Source organism: Amblyraja radiata, chromosome 2, assembly GCF_010909765.2.
Source record: "Amblyraja radiata isolate CabotCenter1 chromosome 2, sAmbRad1.1.pri, whole genome shotgun sequence".
NCBI lineage: Eukaryota > Metazoa > Chordata > Chondrichthyes > Rajiformes > Rajidae > Amblyraja > Amblyraja radiata.
In genome coordinates, this window is record NC_045957.1 from 85,935,410 (window position 1) to 85,960,058 (window position 24,649).

Below are 24,649 nucleotides of genomic sequence, written 5' to 3' on the forward strand. Positions count from 1 at the left end.
GTGTTATATCTGGACTTTCAGAAGGCTTTCGACAAGGTCCCACATAAGAGATTAGCATACAAACTTAAAGCACATGGCATTGGGGGTTCAGTATTGATGTGGATAGAGAACTGGCTGGCAGACAGGAAGCAAAGAGTAGGAGTAAACGTGTCCTTTTCAGAATGGCAGGCAGTGACTAGTGGCGTACCGCAAGGCTCAGTGCTGGGACCCCAGCTATTTACAATATATATTAATGATCTGGATGAGGGAATTGAATGCAACATCTCCACGTTTGCGGATGACGGGAAGCTGGGGGGGCAGTGTTAGCTGTGAGGAGGATGCTAGGAGGCTGCAAGGTGACTTGGATAGGTTGGGTGAGTGGGCAAAGGCATGGCAGATGCAGTATAATGTGGATAAATGTGAGGTTATCCACTTTGGTGGCAAAAACAGGAAAGTAGACTATTGTCTGAATGGTGGCCGATTAGGAAAAGGGGAGATGCAACGAGACCTGGGTGTCATGGTACACCAGTCATTGAAAGTAGGAATGCAGGTGCAGCAGGCAGTGAAGAAAGCAAATGGTATGTTAGCATTCATAGCAAAAGGATTTGATTATAAGAGCAGGGTGGTTCTACTGCAGTTGTACAGGGTCTTGGTGAGACCACACCTGGAGTATTGCGTACAGTTTTGGCCTCCTAATCTGAGGAAAGACATTCTTGCCATAGAGGGAGTACAGAGAAGGTTCATCAGACTGATTCCTGGGATGGCAGGACTTTCATATGAGGACAGACTGGATAGACTTGGCTTGTACACGTTGGAATTCAGAAGACTGAGGGGGGATCTTATAGAAACTTACAAAATTCTTAAGGGGTTGGGCAGGCTAGATGCAGGAAGATTATTCCCGATGTTGGGGAAGTCCAGAACTAGGGGTCACAGTTTAAGGATAAGAGGGAAGACTTTTAGGTCCGAGATGAGGAAATCATTTTTTACACAGAGAGTGGTGAATCTGTGGAATTCTCTGCCACAGAAGGTAGTTGAGGCCAGTTCATTGGATATATTTAAGAGGGAGTTAGATGTGGCCCTTGTGGCTAAAGGGATCAGGGGGTATGGAGAGAAGGCAGGGATGGGATACTGAGTTGGATGATCAGCCATGATCATATCAAATGGCGGTGCAGGCTCGAAGGGCCGAATGGCCTACTCCTGCACCTATTTTCTATGTTTCTATGTATGGGGGTCGTTGATCGGCGCAGACTCGGTGGGCCGAAGGGCCTGTTTCTACATTGTATCTTTAAAGTCTAAAGTCTAAAATTCTCCAAATGTATTGGAAGGATAAGTGAATGAAGGTCAGCTTTCTCTCCCAGAACAACTCTCAGTCATCAGCGTGAAGCCAACTGTCATTTACTTGCAGTATATCAGGCCCCTGAAACAGACGCACTGTTCCGTTATGGGAGGAGGTTTCAATGCAGAAAAGGAAAAAAACTCACGCATGGTCCCAAAGCATCCATGGAAGAAGTGCAACATTCCCACTAACCAGGAAACATCTCGCCTGTAGTTGCTGGAATAGGGGAAGGAGCATATGGGATGGTATTGAGAATCTTGCAGGCATGCATAGGGAGCACACTGAGCAAGGCGTGTATCACCTCTAAATCTCTCCACTATCTACCTCATCAGCCACCTTCTGTCCCATTGTGAAATAACTTGTACTCCATATTTACACAGAACAACACAGCGCAGGAATAGGCCCTTCAGTCCATAATGTCTGTTGCGAATATAATGTCAAGTTAAACTAATCTCTCTGCATGCGCTTGATCCACATCCTTCCATTGTCTGCATACTCGTGTGCATAAAAGTCTCAAATTCCCCAATCATATCCGCCTTCACCATCTTCCCTGGCAGCACATTCCAGGCACCCACCAACTAAAAACAAAACTTGCCCTGTACATCTCTCTTAAACTTTAGATAGACACAAAAAGCTGGAGTAATTCAGCAGGAAAGGCAGCATCTCTGGAGAGAAGGAATGGATGACGTTTCGGGTCGAGACTCTTCTTCAGACTTTGCCCTTCTCAAATTAAAGGTATCCCCTCTAGTCTTTGGCATTTCCATCCTGGGAGAAAGATACTTATTATATTTGCCTCATTAATCACCTCAGAAACTACAAAACCAGAGTGGAAGCAAATCATCTATGAACTCAAGGTACTGCTTAAGGAAGAGAAGTAAAAGAGGCCAACCTAATGGCTCATCTGTTATTACTTTATATGGAATATTGACACCTGGCACTTGGATGTGCATTCACTTTCGTCAGTACCATTTAAAATGTATTTTGACAAAGACTGCTCCAATATAGTTGTCAATCTTGTTCGAAACCTAACTAATACCAGGCATGCTAAGAGCGGCATTGGCAGCTAGGCTGAATTCTCGTTGCCTTTCATAACAATTAATAAACTAAAAAAAGCATTCCTATTAGGGAAATGTCTAGGTGGAAGTTAATTTGCTGTTGTTAGGTTATTACTAGATTTCCCAGTTTCTTCATTGCATAATATACCTTAATTTGCAAGAATTTTTTATTTGGCTTTTAACACATGATAAGGAACCTTCCATCCGTTGAACTCCTCTGTCTGCATTCTTCTCTATTAACTTCATTTTCTTTCTAATTTTTTGTTATGGCATGTTCATCTCTTATAAACTAGATCTGAACAAGATATTCTGGGTAGCAGTATTGATGGGACTATGATTGGCTACTGTCCCCAGTATGATGCATTGGACGGTCTCTTGACTGGCCGGGAGCACCTGTGCTATTATGCTAGAATCCGTGGCATTCCAGAAAAGATGATCAAGAAAGTAAGTCACAATATATACCTTTATGTTCATAAAATGGTTCCCCACTTAGCCCATTGTACATGTTTTTGTGCTGCCTATTTTAATATCAATTCTTGCTTTTCCAGGGGTATGAATGGACAATGTTTATTCCCTTCAAAATGAAACCATGAAAGTGCCAGAAATTAGCATATACAACCTCCCAAATTAAAACATAAAATGCTGTAAGTTTCTCCAGCCATAGGCGAGGTCCCGGCAGACTGGAGAGTGGCAATTGGTATTCTTTTAATTAAAATAGGAAGTAAGGAAAATCTAGGGAACTATAGGCCAGTGAACTTCACGTCACACCCGCAAAAAGTGGTCAAATTAATACGAAGCCATGCTGACTGTTCCTAATTAACGCATTCTCTTCCAAATGGAAGTAAATCGATTCCAAATAATCCTCTCCAATTGTACAGAAGCTATTGCTGAGGATTCTTCGTAATAAAATTTACAAAAATTTGGAAGGGAATGCGTTAATTTTGAAACGGTCAGCATGGCTTTATATGTAGAGGGTCATGTCGTATTAAATTGATCAAGTTCTTTGAGGATGTGACGAAGGTGATCGAGGGTAGAGTGGTGGATGTTGTCCACATATATATTAGTAAGGCACTTGATAAAGTCCTCCATGATAGGCTGATCTAGCAGATTAAGATGCATGGAATTAACAGTGACCTGGTTGTGTGGATCCATATCTGGCTTTGTGATAGGAGACAGAGGGTTGGGGTGGAAGGATAATATTGAGGCTGAAGGTCTGTGAGCAATGGAGTCCACAGGGTTTTATGCTGGGACTTCTTTTGTTTGTGATATATATAAATGTCTTGGACATAAATGTAGATGGGTTGGTTTGTAAGATGACACCAAGATTGCTGGAGTCACCGACGGTGAGGAAGGCTGTCAAAGTATACATCGAGATACAGACCCAACTACATCTATATTCAGCTACAGAGATGGATGGAGAAACGGTATTTGTACTTTAATTCGGCAAAGTGTTGCAAATTGGGAGATCAAATGTAAGGAAAAATATACAATTAATGGCATACGTTTAATAACAATGATGTACAGTGGGATCTTGAAAGTGGCAACACAAGTAGATAGAGACGCAGCTTTCTATAATGTTGTTTAGGTCATAAGACCGTAAGTGATAGGAGCAGAATTAGGACATTCAGCCCATCAGTGCTATTCAATCATGGCTGATCTATCTCTCCCTCCTATCCCCATTATCCTGCCTTCTCCCCATAACCCCCGACACCCGTATTAATCAAGAATCTATCTATCTCTGCCTTAAAATATCCATTGACCTCCACATCCTTTTGTGGTAATGAATTCCAAAGATTCATCACCTCTGACTAAAGGAATTCCTCCTCATCTCTTTCCTAAAGGAGCATCCTTTAATTCTGAGGCTCTGATCTCTGTTCCTAGACTCCCCCACTAGGTGGAAATATCTTCGCCACATATCCAAGCCTTTCACTATTCTGAAGAAGGGTCTCAACCCAAAACGTTGCCTATTCCTTCGCTCCATAGATGTTGCCTCACCCGCTGAGTTTCTCCAGCATTTTTGTCTACTTTCACTATTCGGTAAGTTTCAATGAGGTTTCCCCTCATCCTTCTAAACACCAGCGAGTACAGGCCCAATGCCGTCAAACGCCAATCATATGTTAACCCACTCATTCCTGGGATCATTCTTGTAAACCTCCTCTAGACCCTCTCCGGAGTCAGCACATCCTTCCTCAAATATGGGGCCCAAAATTGCTCACAATACTCCAAATGTGGCCCGACCAGCACCTTATAGAGCCTCAGCATTACATCCCTGTTTTACAGCATTACATCCCTAGTCCTCTTGAAATAAATGCTAGTATTGCGTTTGCCTTCCTTACTACCGATTCAACTTGTAAATTAACTTTTTGGGAATCATGCACCTGCACTCCCAAGTCCCTTTGCACTGATTTCTGGACTCTATCCCCATTTAGAAAATAGTCCTACTACCAAAATCCATGATTCCACGCTTTGCTACATCTGCCACTTCTCTGCCTACTCTCCCAAATAAGTTATTTTCCAGAGTCCCTGCTTTTTCTACACTACCTGCCCCTCCAACTATTTTCATTTCATCTGCAAACTTGGCCACAAAGCCTTCAATTTGCTCATCCAAATCATTAATATACAACGTGAAGAGTAGCAACCCCAGCACTGACCCCTGCAGAACTCCACTAGTCACTGGCAGCCAACCAGAAAAAGCCCCATTTATTGCCACTCTTTGCCTTCTGCCATCCAGCCAACCTGCTATCTATGCTAGTATCTTCCCATCGATACCATCTCTCATCTTCCTTAGTTAGGCCACATTTGGAATATTGCGTGTAGTTCTGGTCACCCCAATACAGGACTTAACTACAAAGAGAGGTTGGACAGATTGTTGGATAGTTTTCTCTGGAACGCCAGAGGTTGAAGGAATACATGACAGAAGTATATAAAATTATGTGAGGCTTAGATAAGGAAGACCGTTGGAACCATTTTCTCAGGATGGAAATATCAAATACTATAGCACAGCTTTAAAGTGAGAACGGGAAACTTTGAAGGAGATGTGCGCGAGGTAAATCTTTTATACAATGGGTGGTGGGTGCCTGGAACACGCTGCTGGGGGTGGTATGCATGGATATGCAGGGAATGGAGGCATATGTATTATGCGCAAGCAGATAAGAGTTGGTCTTTGTATCATGTTTGGCACAACATGGGGACTGGAGGGCCTGTTCCTGTGCAGTAACATTCTCATTTCTGTGTACTCATTTCCAAACGAGGATTGTTTTCTCTGGAGTATCAGAGGATGAGAGGAGACCTGATTGGACAGCTGGAGTGAGGAACAAGGAAAGTGTGTGATCGACACTAAATGCTGGAGGATCTTAGTGGGTCAGGAAGCATCTTTAGAAAATATGGATAGGTGATAGTGCTGGGGGGGAGGATGTGTGGAAGAAAGTTGGAAAAAAGGAGAGGCGGGTCAAAGCCTAGCAAGATAGGTGGGTGCAGGTGAAGTGGGTTACGGATAGGCAAATGGTGAGACAAAACCCAGAGAGAAAAAGACAGAATATGTAAGACAAAAGGATTGACAGTTGCACATTTTGAAGTAAAAAAAATTGGACAGTGGAGTGAGGAACAAGGAAGGTGTGTGATAGACTCAAAATGTTGGAGCATCTTAGCGGGCCAGGCAGTATCTCTAGAGAACATGGATTGGTGATGTTTCTGGTTGACATCCTTATTGAAAATGATAGTGGTTGGGGAGGGGGGAGGGGGGGGGGGGGGGGGGGTGGGGGGATGTTAGCGGGGTGTGGAAGAACTTTGGAAGAGAGTTAGAAGAGAGGAGAGGTAAGACAAAGCTTAGAAAGTGATAGGTGGATACAGGTGAAGGGGGTTTGAGATAGGCAGATAGTTAGACAAAAGCCAGAGATGAAAGAACAGAAGTTGTGAGACTTGATTGACAGTTGCAAATTTTGAAGCCAGAGAAAGGAATGTAGATGGAAGGGGAGGGAGAGGGAAGAAATGGGTACAAGACCAGGAGGTGCTTCCCACGCCCACCATTATCAGTCTGAAGAAGGGTTCTGACCTATACATATCACCTATACCTGTTCGCCAGAAACGTAAACCCTTTGTACTAATTGATTCAGATATCGTCCACGTTCTTACTGACATGCTGGACTAATTTCATCAATGATGTCTGGGAAAGATACAAGTGGGAGGAGATGGATGAAGTCTGAAATTGTTGTCAGTCAGATCAAATTGGGTAGTTTTCCACTCCATTTTAGCAGTTCCTTATATTGGTTTCTATGAGGGTCAGAGAAAGGAAGGCATATTCTGAAGAAGGGACTTGACCCGAAATATAGCCTGTTCGTTTCCCTCCACAGATGTTGCCTGGCCTTTTGAATTCCTTCAGCACTGTTTATTTTCTAAACCAAAAAACAGTTTGCTCTATGTTAATTATATCTCTTGCTGAGTGACCAGGTGGAGAAATGCATTTTAAATGACATGGGATTTCTCACGTTTAAATCGCTTTTAAGAATAACGAACGTTGTAACAGAACACTTGTAAAAAATAATAGGATTGAGGAGAAACAGCGCGGATTTATGAAAAGAAAATCATGTGTGACTAATCTCCAGAGCTCTTTGAGGATGTGACAAGTGTAATTGGATTTTCAGAAGGCACACAATAGCTCCCATGCAGTTGGTTGCTCAGCAAGGTTATTTGGCAGCAAAGGGGGAGGTGAGGGTGACACAGATTGGAAATTAGAGTCATACAGTCATACAACACGGAAACATACCCCTCGGCCCAACTCATCCTGCTGACCAAGTAGGCCCATCTCAGCCAGTCCCAGTTGCCCATGTTTCGCCCATACTCCTCGAAACCATTCCTATAGTACTCGTCCAAATATCTTTTAAGTGTTGTATTGTACCCACGACTACTTCCTATGGCAGCTCGTTTCATGTACTAACCACCCTCTGTGTGAAAAAGTTGCCCCTTATCTTCCTATTAAATCTTTCCCTCTCAACTTAAACTTCTGCCCTCTAGTTCTCTCTTCCCTACCCTAGGCAAAAGATTCTCTGCATTCATCCCATTTATTCCCCATATGTTCTTATACGCCTCTATTAAATCACTCCTCACCCCTCAGCCTCCTGCGGTCCAAGTAATAAAGTCTGAGCCTGCCAATCTCTCCCTATAATTCAGGTCCGCAAGAGTTGGCCACATCCTCGGAATTCTTCTATGCACTCTTTCCAGCTTAATGGCTTTTTGATTTTGGATAGACAGCAAAGGGTCAAAATAAATGGATCTAAATTAGGTTAGCAGATTGTAACTGGTGGCATATGAAAGGGATCAGTCATTGTCCCAAATTTTTCCAAAATGTTTTTGATAAGGCCAAATGTCATATTTTCAAATTTGTCGATGACACCATTCTAGGTGGTATTGTGAGTGCGGAGGAATTGAAAGATGATTCAAAATGATATGGACAAGCTAAGTGAGTGGGGAAGAACAGGACAAATGGGATACAATGTGAATGATTTAATGATTTACACCTTAGATAGATAGATAGATAGATAGATAGATAGATAGATAGATAAACACTTTATTAATCCCTTACTCGGGGAAATTCAGAGCCAGCAGCGGTACAATAAAAAAAGAACACACAATACGCAATAAAAATTTAACACAAACATCCACCACAGCATTCATCAGTGTGGTGGAAGGCACAAAATTTGGCCAGTCCTCCTCCATTTTCCCCCGTGGTCGGGACCACAACCCTCTGCAGCGCCGCTGCGGGCGTCCAGATGTTCAGACAAGGTAAGTGCAAGTAAGTCCTGAATCGGTGCCTCCCCACCGGAGACCGCGGCTTCAAGTTGGTGTAGGCCGCAGGCCGGCGGTCAAAGATTTAAAGTTCCCGCTGCGCCACAGCAAGAAGCACAGCAGACTGCAGGGCCGGTGGTCGGAGTTCCTCTCCAGGGATCCCCTGCGAGGGACCCAGCTGCGGATGGTAAGTCCCCGCCGCGGTAGAAGTTGGCCGTGGGCCGGCGGTCAGAGCTCTTCTCCTCCCGGGTCCCCAACGAGGGATCACAGGCTCCGGACGCCGCGCCAACTGGAGCTCCGCAGACTACGGCTTCAGGCGACCCCCAGCGAGGGCTCGCCTGCTCTGCGACAAAAGCGTCCTCGCTGCGCCCGCTGCTGAAGCCCAGGCGCATCTCCGGGAAAGGCCGCACCAATCCTTGATGTTAGGCCACGGGGGAGGCGACATGGAAAAAGTCGCCTTTCCGTGGAGGAGACGACCGAAGCGGTTTCCCCCTTACCCCCCCACACCGCCCCCCACACAAGACGCATAGAGAGACATTAAAAACACACATTAAGACACACTAAAAAAAAAGTAGAAAAACTAACACACTACTGGCGGGGCTACCAGCTCGCAGCGCCCCCACCGTCCTTGAGACACATAATAGGAAAGAAGAGTATTTATTAAATGGCGGGAGATTGGATAGTGCTGAAATAGAATGAATAGAATAGAATAGAATGCCATTTTATTGTCACTATACACATGTACAATGAGATTAAAAGCAGCTCGTACTCAGTGGTGACTTGTAATTAGTTAAAAAAACAAAAAACAAAACAAAAGGGGGGGGGGGGGGATAAGGTGCACAGCTCTGCGGCGCTATATACATATCTATAAAAAGACAATGGGTGAATAGAGTGAATAAATAGGATTCCTATATTCAGTATGGGTTATTGCACATATTAAAAAATTACAGTTACAGTACAAATTACAGTAGGTGGATAGATGGAAGTCCGGAGGTTAGGCTGTGAAGTCAGTGCATGGGTGAGTTCAGAGAGGTTATGGCTTTTGGAAAGCAACTGTTCTTGAGTCTATTTGTCCTTGTTCTGATGCACCTATAGCGCCTCCCTGAGGGCAGCAGGTCGAACAGGCCAAATGCAGGATGGAAGCTGTCCTTGATGATGTTCTTCGCCCTGCTGAGGCAGCGGGAGGTGTAAATGTCCATCAGGGAGGGGAGAGGGCAGCCAATGATCTTCTGTGCTGCCCTAACTACCCTCTGAAGCCTCTCCCTGTCTGCCATGGTGCAGCTGCCGTACCATGCTGTAATGCAGTATGTCAGCAGGCTCTCAATGGACGAGCGGTAGAAGGTCAGCAGCAGGTTGGAGTCCAGGTTGTGCTTCCTGAGGACCCTCAGCAAGTGCAGCCGCTGCTGAGCCTTCTTGATGACCGCTGTGATGTTGTCTGTCCAGGAGATGTCAGCGGAGATGAGGACGCCGAGAAACCAGAAGGTGTAGACCCTCTCCACACACTCGCCGTTGATGTATAGGGGGCCTAAGTCAGTGCTGTGCCTCCTGAAGTCGACAATGAGCTCTTTTGTTTTCTTGGTGTTCAGAGCCAAGTTGTTTTCTGAGCACCAGGTTGTCAACTTCAGGACTTCCTCTCTGTAGGCTGCCTCGTCTCCCCTTGAGATGAGTCCGACTACTGTAGTGTCGTCAGCAAACTTGACGATGCGGTTGTTGTTGTGGGCCGGACTACAGTCGTGGGTGTAGAGACAGTATAGGAGGGGGCTTAGCACACAGCCCTGTGGGGAGCCGGTACTCAACATGCGAGTGGAGGAGAGGTGGGGGCCGAGTCTCACAGTCTGGGGCCGGTTGGTGAGGAAGTCCTTTATCCAGGCACATGTGAGAGTGGGGAGGCCGAGAGTGACCAGTTTGTCGATGAGAATGTCCGGAATGATAGTATTGAAAGCTGAGCTGTAATCCACAAAGAGTATCCGGACGTAGCTCTGCCCCTGCTCCAGGTGGCTCAGCACAGAGTGGAGAGCTACGGTGATGGCGTCTTCTGTGGATCTGTTTGGGCGATAGGCGAATTGGTGGGGGTCGAGGTCTGGAGGGAGATAGTCCTTGATGTGCTGGAGGACCAATCTCTCGAAGCACTTCGTGATTACCGGAGTGAGGGCCACGGGACGGTAATCATTTAGGCTGGTGATGGGAGACTTCTTCGGCACTGGGACGATTGTGGCTGATTTTAGGCAGGACGGGATAACTGCCTGGTCCTGGGAGAGATTGAAGATTCTGGTGAAGATGCTGGTGAGCTGGTGGGCACACACTTTAAGCACCCTACCAGGCACTCCATCCGGGCCGGCAGCCTTCTTGGGGTTCACTGCCAGGAGCACCCGTCTGACATCATTCTCCCTTACAGTGAGTGGAGTAGTACAGGAGCCAGGTGAGGGTGGGAGCAGGGCTGTAGCAGATGGGTGCTGCTGTTGTGATGTTTCAAAGCGGGAAAAGAAGCAATTTAGCTTCTCTGCCAGTGGCGCACTCAGGTCTTCTGTCGTTGTGGCACAGCCTCTGTAGTTTGTGATGTCTTGTATGCCCCGCCATACCTCCCGTGTATTATTGCAGGACAGGTGGGACTCTATGCTCCTTTTATGGTCCGCCTTGGCTTTTTTAATTCCACTTTCAAGTACACAGGTATCTGAATATTACAAATGCAGCAAGGAATAATGATAGCCTTATTCACAAGGAATTGGATACTAGAATCATGTGAACCAAGATATAGCAAAACACTTTGTTTGCATGCTATCTAATCAAATTATACTATATATGAATACAATCAAGCCATACACGTTCAACAGGAAGAGACAAATACTAGAGTACAGAATATAGTGTTACAGCATTATAGCATTACAGTTACAGAGAAAATGCAAGTAAAATATTACAAGGTCCTTCATGAGGTAGGTTGGGAGACTTGGACTACACCGAGCTTATGGGTTCAGTAGTCTGATACCAAAATGAAAGAAGCTGTTCATGAATCTGGAGGTGCACATGCAATTCTCCCACCATCTCTTATCATCCATGTCACTCTGCTCCTATCTCCACCTTTATAGGCTCATCTCCAATCCTGGAGCCCCACATTTACCTTTAACCTCCCCTCTTTCCCATTCCCTCTTCCACCTATATCTCAATCCCGGCTTTACATTTCAATCCTCCTCTTCTTTCCTTATAGTGTCATAGAGTGATACAGCGTGGAAACGCCGGCCAGCATGTCCCAGCTACACTAGTCCCACCAGCCGAAGTTTTGGCCATATCACTTCAAATCTGTCCACCTGTCTAACTGTTTCTGAAACGTTGGGATACTCCCAGCCTCAATTACCACCTCTGGCAGCTTGTTCCATACACCCGCCATCCTTTGTGTGAAAAAAAATGACCCTCAGATTCCTATCAATTCTTTTCCCCTTCACCTTAAACCTATGTCCTCTAGTCCTCGATTGACCTACTCAGGACAAGAGACTGCATCTACCCGATCTATTCCTCTCATGATTTTATACACCTTTATAAGATCATCCCTCATCCTCATACACCTCCATAAGACACCCTTATCTGACACCCTTTTGTCCCCTTTTTGCCTCTTGACTTTGTCACTTACTCCATCCCTCTCCCAATCAACCCTCACCTGTATCCACCTATCACTTTGCCCAACACCCATCTCTCTTTTCCAGCTTTCTTTTCCCTTTCCAGTCAGTCTGAGGAATGATCGCAAACTGAAATGTTATTTGTTAATCTCCAGAGATACTGCCTGACCTGCTAAATTACTCCAGCACTATGTGTCCATTTGTGTATTAACCAGCATATGCAGTTCCTTGTTTCTATTAGTCTAGGGGCTTTTTGGCACCAACAACCACTGAACTCTCATACCATTTTGACATCTGTTGAAACCACATCCCAGATTCATGGGCTATTAATGCTGTTTGTAGGATCTTTAACTTTCTAAGATGTATTTTGTTTCCTGAATAAGAATTAAAAAAGCATACCTTCAACATTCAAAACCATTCAACAACAATTAAAACATTGTTATTTAAAAAAAATAAAAGATACCTTTTTCCCGAGAATCGATATCTCCCCTTCATCTGAATAATGACATGGGCTTAGGTGCAGTTTTCCCTGCCTGAGAGTGGAAGATTGCATTGCACATTTGGACATCTGGTGGAGTCCACTATATCAGTACAGGGGCAGCATAGGCTGCAGAGGAGAAGATACTGTCGCTGATGTCCGTGCTGGAAACTGTGACTTCCACGGCAATGTGTAGATTCATCGTGATACTAGTGTTTGCGTTGGGACCAGAAGCTTCTCCCATTGTCTTTTCAACTCTACAGACTACTTTTGGATATTTTCTGCCAACTACTGTGCTAATTCCTTGAAATATATGTTAATACATGTGAGACAATGTGAGCATTTACTCCACATTTTCACAGCCTTTTCAGAAAATGCTGAATAATTTAGAGCCAATAAGTGTTAGTAGTGCAGTAAGAATAATCCAGTGTGTTTTGATTGTATTTACCACAGTGAAAATTACATTCAGATACAAATTTAGAACAGAAAATGATTATTTTCACCAGCTAATCAATTATAAAACTTGAATTATTCTTTGGGGCCGAAGACAATGCAATATGAAAATGCTCGATATATGCTTTTTTGCAATTGTATTTGTCTGGCAAACTCAATTGGAGTTCCAAGCGTAATTTCTGAAATTGTTAATATTAATATGAATTGAGTTAAATGGCTATTTAGAATCAAAATGTAAAAGCATTGTGACAGATTATTGGTCGAAACAAATTATCCTAACATGATGGAGGGTGAGTTAATCTAAAAAAACCCATGCTATCTCCTCAGCTGGTTTTTCTCCTCCATTTTAGTTGTTAGTTCCGATATTGTTTTCAGGTGCAGAATATGAAGTTATTGTTTCATGCAATAAGTGGTCTTGTTTAAGCCTTGCTTCACCAGTTGACTTTGCTGTCTTTCAGTTCTCAAATGTACCTTTTTTATTCATGCTTTGAATGTATTATTTGTCTAAATTCTGATGTTATTTGCTTTTAACTTTTTTTGCCGATTGTAGAGTATTAATGATCTTGTTCAACGCCTGCATCTAACCTTCCATGTTAATGAAGTAGTGAGAACTTACAGCGGTGGCACAAAAAGGAAGCTGTCAACAGCACTGGCATTGATTGGCAGACCTCAAGTTATTTTACTGGTAAGATTTCCAATTTACTTCCCGTTATACCCCTAACACTTCTTGCTCTTCTTGCTCTCAAAAGCAGTCTGCTTTTGGAATATTTAAGTGAATTATGTTGCATAATTCGGTTTGGTCTTTTATAAATTTCAGCTGCGTTCATGGGCAAAGGAGTAAATGTCTAACTGTGAAAGGTATGTGAGTAATCAGATTAATGTTCCAGGGGCTTCAGCATGCATATAGGTTTCATAATGCATGTGCAATTAATAGACTGAAACAGTATATTAAAAATCTGTTCCAATTTTCAACAAATCAAGGATAAAATTCATGTTTATTTGAATAAGCATGACTGGGTAAAGCATTAACACCATAACACTTTAGTTAGCAGTAGATTTGATAGGCTAGGCTTGTTTTCCTGCAGCAAAGTAGCTGGGGAGTGATCTGATGGAAGTATACAAGATTTTGTGTGGTAGGAGTATCATAAATAAGAGGGTAAAAATATAGGTGAGCGAAAGCTTTAAAAGTGATCTGAGCGGTAAGTAATTTTTTACAGAATGTGGTTGATATTTTGAATGCACTATCAGATGAGGTGACTTTAAACTTTAGACTTTATTTTAGACTTTACAGATACAGCACGGAGATGGATCCTTCAGTCCACTGGGTCTGTGCCAACCAGCGATCACCCCGTACACTAGCACTATCCCACACACTAGGGACAATTTACAATTTTATCAAAGCCAATTAACCTACAAACCTGCACATCTTTGAAATGTGGGAGGGAACCGGAGTAACCGGAGAGAACCCACATGGTCACAAGGAGAACGTACAAACTCTGTACAAACAGCACCCATAATCAGAAACAAACTGGGTCTCTGGCAAAGTAAGGCAGCAACTCTACCGGTACTCCACTGTGCTGCCCTTGGTGGAGGAATCAGATACAATTACTGCATTTAAGAGGCATTTGGACAGATGAGATGAGCAAAAAGGTTGGCATGAATGTTGTGAGCCCATGTTTATGCTGTATTACTTTATGAATCTGTGACTAATGTTTTTACTGTAATTGTTTGATCTGAGAATACAAGCAGTCTGAGTGATCTTTTGGCATGGCACACTTTTATGTTTAGGATGAGCCAAGCTCAGGAATGGATCCCGAATCCAAACGTTTTCTTTGGAGAGCAATCCTTAGTGAAGTGGATGCTGGGTGTGCAGCCATCTTGACATCGCACAGGTACATCAACTTTTGGCACATGACACAAATACTGCAACTTGTGAAAACATGATCGGTATTTATATTTGTTTTGGTTGTGTAGGGTTTAACACACCAAATAGCTCACTTTCCATCTAATGTAAACTTGCTGTAATTCCATGACTAAAATGTCTTTGCCTATAACATTTGTTAAAGTTATTGCATGAGGACCAAATGTACTTTGTTTTAAGCTACTTGTTATTCTGCACAATACAAAATATTCCATGTACAACACTTTGTGAGCCATGTGTAAGAGAGCAAAGCTGCAACAGAAGGATATTGTTACATATGGTAATATATCTGCAACTCATATACAGAGGACTGAGATAAAATAGCATAAACTGCACAAAGCAAAATTTAAGCATGCAACCTGTAAACATATTGTGATTCACTTTACAACCAATGTACAACTTTAAAAACAATGTTTTCAATTCTCCATCCAAAATTGCTGTCATAGTCATAGAGCGTGCAAACAGGCCCTTCAACCCAGCTTGCCCATGCTGAACAAGGTGCCCCATCTACATGAGTCCCACCCGCCTGTGTTTGGTCTACACCCTTCTAAACCTTTCATACCTGTGCTATGCCCTTGCCATAATATTGATTGACATGGCCTTTATTGGAGTCACAAACTATATTGTTTGTGACTGTGACAAATGTAAACTATCCGATCTTTTTTTTAAATCTGATTGACCAAAGCCTCCACTTCCAGTGCATTTCCACCGACTGGGACTACAGGTCATTCCTTATCCATTGTTGTAGCTAGAGCTACATGTACAATAAAAAATCTTGTTTCCAGCAGTATCACAGGCACATAGAATCAGACAACATGCAAAAAACATAAATTATACAATTACACATTAATTCTACAAGAAATTAGAAATTAGAAAACAAGTCCCTGTTAGAAAACAGTGAAAGAGGTGGTCCGTAGTGTTCTGTTGCCGGGAAGTAGTTGCTCCTGAACATAGAGGTATGGGGCTTCTGTACCGCCTGTCTGATGGTAGCAATGAGAATAGGACATGCTTTGGATCAGTGGGAACCTTTGATGGTAGATGCAGCTTTCTTGAGGCAGCATCTCATGTGGATGCATTTGATGGCGGGGTATTTCAGAAGCCAATGATTGGTTCTTTGGGTTTCTTGTTGTTGAGTGAGACGTAGCTGTTGCGTCACAACTTAACCAGATGATCTATTCCTCTCCAGTGCGATCATTTATCCTCACCTATGATTCAGCCACCAACAGTGGTGTTATTGGCGCAATAGATGGCATTTGAGCTGTCTTGGAAAATGTGTTGGATAGGGATGTACCTCAAACTACAGTTCCCTAAAGCACTTCATCTCTCCATTTATGTATTCTCCTACTTATGGCCTTTCAGTCAATGATTCAACTTCCAAAGTCCTAAGCTCTTTAGAAATTATCTCTTTGGTCTTTAAGGTAGACAAAAATGCTGGAGAAACTCAGCGGGTGAGGCAGCAACTATGGTGCGAAGGAAATAGGCAACGTTTTGGGTCGAAACCCTTCTTCAGTCTTTACCTTAGTAGCACTTTGTGATCGATATCAAGATTTATTGCAAATTTGTTAAAAACTGTGGTTTTTCAATTGGCAGAAGCTCACTGCCAATATTCCACCATTTGTGCATACCTCAACGAGTTGTGGGCCTGCCAAGGTGTAGAGATCTTCCTTTGTTTCTTCAGCCTCTGGGCCTTTCTCTATGGGAAAGAGTCCTCACCTCCCAGTGATAATCCCTTCTACCGTCTCCAACATTCCGCCTCCTCATCTCAGCCGGCCTTCTAACCTCGATAGACCTTAGAATCTGAAGAAGAATCCCGATCTGAAACAACGGCATCTATTCATGTTCTCTAGAGATGCTGCCTGACCCACTGAGTTGCTCCAGCATCTTTTTCCTTTTCTGTAAACTAGCATCTGCAGTTACTTGTTTCTACACCTCTAACGTTTTGTCACAATTAGTATTGGAACCGTCAAAGGATCACTGCCGACTTGAGGAGTCGTTAAACCACTTCAGATCCTGAAAGAGTTTTATTTAAAATACCGGATGACTTTTTTGACAATCACACTAAATATGTCGGGTAACAATCACTGTTACATGCAGTGCAAATATATTCAAGCTTTAATTATTATCTATACCTAACTTGTGTTTCTTAATGTGATTATGTCACAACAAACTTTCCTTTCATGATTAATTTTTCTTTGATAAAAAGTTGCTGATTTTTGTTAGTTGTATAGTAAAAGCAGCTATAATTTATAAAATATCAATTGATTTATATTTTAATATGTTCACTGTATTGTGTTATATCAATTTATTTCCATTGTGTTATCAAGTTAAATGAAACTGGATTAATGAACCATGGTAAATATTTGTGCTGAGTTAGTATGTACTGATTGCTTTTAGTAGTGAACCGTTACTGATTTGAACTTTCCCTCTAGGCTAATTACTGAGATAATATTGGCCTGTTAAATACTTAAGGGAGTCTCACTTACTGATATATCAATTGTTTAAAACCACAGTCTGGTTAGTAATGGTTTAACATTATTGATGTGTAACTATTTGAAGAGTGTCATTAAATTTTATAAAAACCTTTAGTTGAAATCATGGTGTATGCTCATATATAAGATGCGTAGATTAAATAATCAATCAATCAACCTTTATTGTCATCTTGCAAAGCAACAGTTGTACCGTGCAAAATGAGAAGACGTTTCCCAGGGAATACCGGAGCATCGCACATGAAACTTAAAACATTTCACACATAATAACAGTAAAAACAATCCAGTCCCTGATGAAACAGTATAAATAGTTAAAAGCAGGTAAAACAGCAACATTAAAATACAGTAAAAACAATCATTAAAATGTCTAGGGCAGCTGATTTGAGTGGCCAGTGACAGAGTTATTAAAATGTCAGTGCAAAGCCGCAGAATCAGGTGACTGTGTACAGAGTGACTGTTTAGCAGCCTCACAGCCTGTGGCAGGAAACTGTTTAACAGTCTGGTAGTCCGGGCTTTGATGCTACGGTATCTCTTGCCTGATGGCAGGAGATCCAGGTGTGTGTGGAAGGGGTGCAGTTTGTCCTTAGCTATTCTCAGAGCTTTTTTCAGACAGCGGCTCTCCCACGCCAGTGATCCTCTCTGCTCCCTCACTACCCTCTGCAGAGCCTTCCTGTCTGAGCAGTTGCAGTTGGAGTACCACGTGTTTATGTAGTACGTTAAATACTTTACCATAATTTTTGTTGTTATATGGACTGATTTTTCTCATTCCGACCCTTTTTTTCTCTTTATTCTGCTTCAGTATGGAGGAATGTGAGGCCTTATGTTCCAGACTTGCCATAATGGTAAATGGAAAATTCAAATGTATTGGCTCTCCCAAGCACATTAAAAACAGGTAGGTTTGGCATCGAGTGACGAACCACTTTTGCTGATCTCTATTCAAGTACCATATGTTACAATTTAAAAAAAATGTCTGACTTGTTTGTTTTATGACAAATATAAACTGAAAGTAATTTGCATACCAAATTGAAACTTTCAAATGAAACTACAATGGACACATTTACACAGAAGGAATCAATTAACTTCCCAACACTGAATGTTGCAGGTTCCTTTCCTTGCATAGATTTTTCAGATGCTAATGAACAATTTAGCTATTGAAGCTTCTGAACAAATGAAAAACAAAGCTTACATCCAAAGAGTAAAATTACACCCCTGTTAATTTTAACCAAATGACCAATGTATAGATTCAAAAGCAAGTGTTGGTACCCGATCCAGTTGATTTTGACCAATTTACTAACAATTAACCAGATTAATTCATACCTGAAAGTACCCCACTGGGAGTAGCTTTCTGAGCAAAGAGTATCACTTTTTGTGATATTATATTGACACAAATTGCCATTATCAATATTGAAGAGGGAATATCCATGCCTCAATTTTCATCCCTCAACAGCAATAGTAGACAACCTTTACATAAGAACATTGTAGCTTGCCTAAGGAATGTCTAAATAATATAATTTGGAGGTAGAAAATACACCGATTTTATCATAGAGCACATTTAGTTCTACTAGCTACAGATGATTCTCCAGACAGTAATAATTTCAATGTAAAATGCTGTTTCTATATTATTTTGTTAGGTTTTAAGAATATTTTTCTTATAATTTACTAATTACTTATAAATGAATGTTTTTAGATTATTTTCAGTTTATCATAACCTTTCTATGTTGTGAGAAATAAGAAAATTATTTTATTTTCTTTCATCACTTAGGTTTGGCGAGGTTTATACCGTTAAAGTAGTACTAAGTCAAAAATCAACCAACTCAATGGAGCTCACAGAATTGCTGATGTCACATTTCCCAGGCACAACATTGAAGGTATTTTTTAAACAAATAGGAACTCATGCCATATACTACTTGAAAGAGAAGGTCATGTAAAATCACAGCAAGAATTTAAAGTTGCAATATCTTTGTTTACTGGGACAGATTTTGTGAGTAGAAATTTGTAATTCTCTGATTAACTTAAAAAAAGTTGTTTTATCACAGAAGTTCTATAAAGTCACTGCAGTACTTTGTTGAGACCCCGAGTAACACATTATGTTATATCCCATCAGAACGTTGGGATATAACATAATCCTTTAAATCCACTCTCCATCTCCAATTTCTCAACCAATTACTGAGGTACATCAGGAGACAATGTCCAATTGCATACATGTTATTTTTGGTCTTGAATCCCTTGTATTGAACCTTATCATACCAAATATCTCTTCAAAAAATGGCAACTAGGTTGCTTGAACATAGAACAGTAAAGCACAGAACAGGCCATTTGGCACACTATGTCTGCGGCAAACATGATGCCACGAACATCTCTTATCTACCTGCACATAATCCATATCCCTCCATTTACTGTATATCAGTATGCCTATCCAAAGTCTCTTAAATGTTGTATCTGCCTCAGCCACCATTCCTGACAACACATTCCAGGCACTCACCACCTTCTGTGTAAAAATACTCTGACTATCGCAGTTCCATCTTCGTAGGTAATACTTGTTCAAGCATTCAGTTAAGTGTCTCAGAAGGACCAGCAATTTCCCCATAATTGACATTAAACAGACAGCTCTACAATTACCTTATTTCTTTCATTCTCCCCTCTTAAATAATGGAGTGCCATTTGAAGTGTTCTGATCTGAAAGCACAATTCTTAAATCGAGACAACTTTAGAAAGTTTTAAACATTTCCACCACTTTCATTCCCCGAGTGAAAACCCTCAGGTCTTAGTGAAGGATTTACTTATTAACCTGTTATTCAAAGAAAAAAGGAAAGAAAATCAAATCAAATTAAACCTGGATGATTACTGAGCCATTATTTTTTGAAGAACAAAAGGCTAGACATTTAAAGGCCTGTCCCACCAGCATGCGATTGCATGCGTCTAGCGTGACCAAACGTGGTCGCTTGAGGCGTACGGCCTCGCGGGACCGGTCACAATTCGAACCGCAGAGGCGTATGGAGTTGGGCGGGGCTGATCCCAACACCATACTCACCAATCAGCTGGGCAGGAGGCGGGCCGACTGAATTTGGACGTCGGGCGGTGACGTCATCACGCAACGGCACGCCGGGCGGTGACGTCATCGCGCAATGCCACGCGCTAGGCGTACGCCGTCAAGATGCTGCGTACGATGTCAAGACGCTGCATATGATGTCAAGACGCTGCGTACGCCCGTCAAGGCGCTGCGTACGGCCTCAATGCGGCTGCGGGCTGACAGGCCATTGTTGCGCGGGATTTTCGGACAATGCACGATTTTTGGAGCCCCGCGCGATGTCGGGACCATACGCCTCCGCCGATCGAAGTGGGACCGGCCCCGCGAGGCCGTACGCCTCAAGCGACCACGTTTGGTCGCGCTAGACGCATGCTGTTGCATGCTGGTGGGACAGGCCCTTTAATCTGCTGCTAAAAGAAGGAACAATGTAATACAGAACTGCTATCTGTGTAATTCACTTTTACTGCTTTCTTTATCCCAGGAAGAGCATCAGTATTCTTTGGAATATCAGGTGCCACAGAAAGACGTGGAGTTAGCAAAGCTGTTCCATTTCCTTGAGAATAACAAAGAACAACTCAACATCAAACACTATTCCATAAGCCAAGCAACACTTGACCAGGTACAAACATTTGATCTCCTAGCCAACAACTATTTAACTGCAATTAATTCTGTTTCTTCCGAGCCCCTAATGATAATGCTAACATTGATAACACTAACCATTCAAATTTTAGTTCCTTATAGCAGAATAAAATATGAAGACACGTGGAACTGTGGAACTGCAAATGCTGGTTTACAAACAATATGATCTAGATCAGGGGACGGATCCGGCCCGTAACCCGAAATCATCCGGCCCGCAGGCGTATTTTTTTTCAATTAGTTTTCGCAACCTGGGAACTGTAGCTAGTCCCGGGGCATGCAGGCGACCTGGGCGCTACAGCCAGTCCCGGGGCAGGCGAGCCGACCTGGAAACTGCAGCCAGTCGCGGGGCACGCGAGGGACCTGAGAACTGCAGCTAGTCCCGGGGCACGCGAGGGATCTGGGAACTGCAGCTAGTCCGGGGGCACGCGAGCAGACCTGGGAACTGCAGAAAACTAATTGAGAAACACGTGAAAACTAATGCGAAAAACAACACCAAATGTCACACTAGTTAGTATGTATTATTAGTATGTATTATTACTTATGTATTATTACTAATTACTAATTTAATTAGTATATATTATTATTACTCCTCCATTTATTAACTATGGCGATAGATGTGGGTCTCCATCCGCTCACGGATATAATAATAATAATAATAATAAATTTTATTTAATGGGCGCCTTTCATACATCTCAAGGACACCTTACATAGTAATCGGAATAAAAACATATAATCGGAATAAAACAAGTAATTAAAGACATCACAGTGACACAAATTAAAAACAGAATTCAATCCAAAAACAGAAAATCAAAAACACAGTGTGAAAAGAGAGCAGCGGCAGCCAAAGCGCGCCAGCGTCCACTCTCTCTTCACGGCAGCCATCTTGGACACAGACCTACAGGACTACAATTAGACAAAAAAATCATCCCCCCACAGTGGGTAGCACTGTGGAGGAAGGCACAATGTCCAGTCCCCACCCCATGTTCACCCCAAAGTCAGGCCTATTGAGGCCACCGCAATTGCCTCTACGGAGGCCCGATGTCCCTGGCCGTTCTCACCGGGTGGTCTTGCCCCGGCGTCGGGAGAGTCCTTTCGGCGGCTGGGCCACTTGGAACGGCCTGGCCCCTATAGGTCCTGGCCCCTATGCAGAACAAGGTTGCCATCTGCTGATCTCGATGATATATAAAATGTTGGAAACACTGCAGGAGAAGCAGTACACATGCAAAGAAAAAACAAATTATAGTTTCAATTCTCTTTTCACAAATTATATCTGACCTCTTAACTGATTTCACTTCCGATTGTCAGCATCTGCAGTTTTTTTTGTTTCCATCTTGCTCTCCTTAAGGTTTAAATTCCTTTACTTTTGTATATGCTTCCTTCTCTGTTTCTTGATTCTGCTGATGGATGTATCTTCCTTTGATGGCAGGATACATTGGGGTCTGTCAGAAATTTGTTTTTGCATTGACACTAAAAGGTGTGATGTATGAGACATTATTTTACAAACTTTATCTGAAACATTAACATGTCCCTCTTTCCACAGATGCTGTCTGACCAGTTGCTTATTTCCCAAATTTTCTGTTTTTATTTCAGATTTCTAGCATCTGCAGATTTAGATTTTGTTTATTTTACAAGGCTTTCTTGAAGTCCAGGACTCTTAGATGTACAAAAATACTGGCAGAAATCAAGGCTCATTCCTGTCTCTTATCTGAATTTGCTAACATGACTTATGAAATTAAAGTTGTAACAGTTGCCTGGAGCATAAATTTATAAGTTGTTTAATGTAAAATAACAACTCTGCACAGTTGAATAGTCCTGATTCAGTGTAGGGAGAAAATGAATCCATAGACTTGATCCTTTATTGTATTTAGTCATACACTAGTGGACTTGATCATTAAATGCATTGTGCACCTGTATGCATTTGAGAAACACCAGTTGAATTTAACAGAGGCCTGGGATGGCAGTGCAGTGTTGAACTAATTACATTATTTGATATAAGAAGCTTTAATTTGTGTTTTAATTTTGATTATGCAACAGGGCACATCTTGTTAGATTATGTATATTAATTAGGACTAGTTAGATGAAGAGATGTGACGACTTAAGCTAAAAAAGCTGTGAATCTCTTTGAATGCTGCATGTCGATTGTACTTTCAAATCGATTGAATACATTTTAGAACAGATTCTCTGAGGGAAAACGTATCCACTGAAAATGTGTTTTAAAACATGCGTGTATCAGGCTGATTTTGATTTTATCAAGTAAAGTTAAATTACTGCATTAGATGCAAGGAATTCCTGTTGCTTGGGCTGACTGGGTTTTGCTCATGAATTAAAATGCTAAAAATAATTCCAATGTCATAGCAAAGCTGTTACCATTTACCCTGTGTTACTAGTTAGAATTGAGGTATTGTTTCCGAGTAGTTATGTCTTTTTTTCCTTTCCTCCTTATTGTACTTCCCCAACCCTCTTGCTCCCACTACGAATCTAAGGATACGTAAACCCATTTTTTCATGTACATCATTGATTATAATGTTGATAATCTGACTGACATCCTCTCATATTCTTGTCTTGCCCAACAGGTCTTCATTAATTTTGCTCGTCAATTCGAGGAACGTCTGGATCAAGCACCTGCAGAAATAAACACAAGAAACCCAGACGTATAGACCACAGTAAAATAAAACGCTGAAATTAATTACAAGATACTGACATTACAGTGAAACAAATTAATGTTTTATTCTCAGGATTTGATAGTTAAATACCTGAGCCATTTATTTTACTGTCAACTGAAAAGATTTTATTCTAAATTTAAATTTGTCGATCAATCATTTTGATAATGGATTTTCAAAGCACTTTTTTGAATGGTTCTATTTTATATATACCATAATTGGCGGAGTTTATTATTTATTGGTTAAATGCTTCCAATTTTGGTGTAGTTAGCCTAAAGGAAATTCATCAAATTATAACCATTGGAGTCAAAATTAATTCTTGTGCTATTTTTCTAATAAAACTTTCACTTAACGTAATTTAATTCTGTAACATGATTTTAAAATTAATGATCTTAAGAAAATAAATAAAATTCAAAGAAATGTAATCCATGAATGTATACTTTTTTTCCCATAATCAATGCAATAAGCTGTTTAATTTTGATGGTGCAAATATGAGATCAAACAAATTGATCCATTGTCAATGTCATTTTTTTAGGATGCAGCTACAAACAATGTTTTATTGGAGATCTACTTGCATTTAGTTCATTAAGATTTTGGATAAAAAGGAAGTCCTTCCTCCCCCAAATTTGCTCTTTTGACATTCGGGCAGTTACAGCTCACAGTGGATGCTGTTGTTTCATGCATGCTGGTTAATGCATGGTCACTCGGTTGAGTTGATTCTCACACTCAATTTTAACTTTAAATCATTTTTGTGAATGCTCTGTGTACATGGATTAACGAGGCAATAATCTCCAGATGTTCCAAGGTTTTTTTCTCAGGGTGAGCATTAATACATTAAAAAGTGAGCTAACATTGACTGTCGCAAGATGTACTGAACAAAACTTAATGTGTGCTTTCTTTTTAACTGAATTCTTGGTGAACTAGACAGATATGTGTTGTATGAATCTAATGTGGTCATTTTATATAAACATTATAGTTATTAAATTGGTTATTCTATTAAAAGTGAAACGTAAAAGTTTCTTTCAGTTTTGTAGATCCCCACAGAACTTTTGGAAATTATGCTTAAACTGAACTACGAGTAAGATTAATCATTTATCACTTTGCAATTACTTTGAGATGACATTCTTTCAACCTTCTAGAATAAATGATCAGATTTTCATATTATCTTACTTTCATATTTTCTTAAGACTTTGAAGGATGCTTCTTGAGTGTGCTGGTTCTCAAA

The 24,649-nt window shown here is 41.5% G+C and overlaps 1 protein-coding gene across 1 annotated transcript in view; it reads left to right on the forward strand.

Annotated features, from left to right (window-relative positions):
* abca13 (ATP binding cassette subfamily A member 13) overlaps window positions 1–24,432 on the forward strand; it is a 235,128-nt gene extending 210,696 nt beyond the window's left edge. Inside the window, exons 58-64 of the mRNA XM_033049779.1 lie at window positions 2,664–2,814; window positions 13,241–13,375; window positions 14,479–14,582; window positions 17,897–17,989; window positions 18,860–18,965; window positions 20,607–20,744; window positions 23,338–24,432. Of these exons, the coding sequence (XP_032905670.1) occupies window positions 2,664–2,814; window positions 13,241–13,375; window positions 14,479–14,582; window positions 17,897–17,989; window positions 18,860–18,965; window positions 20,607–20,744; window positions 23,338–23,421 (811 nt within the window). The 3' untranslated portion in view covers window positions 23,422–24,432. The remainder of the gene's footprint in view (window positions 1–2,663; window positions 2,815–13,240; window positions 13,376–14,478; window positions 14,583–17,896; window positions 17,990–18,859; window positions 18,966–20,606; window positions 20,745–23,337) is intronic.
* The last annotated feature ends 217 nt before the right edge of the window (window positions 24,433–24,649 follow it).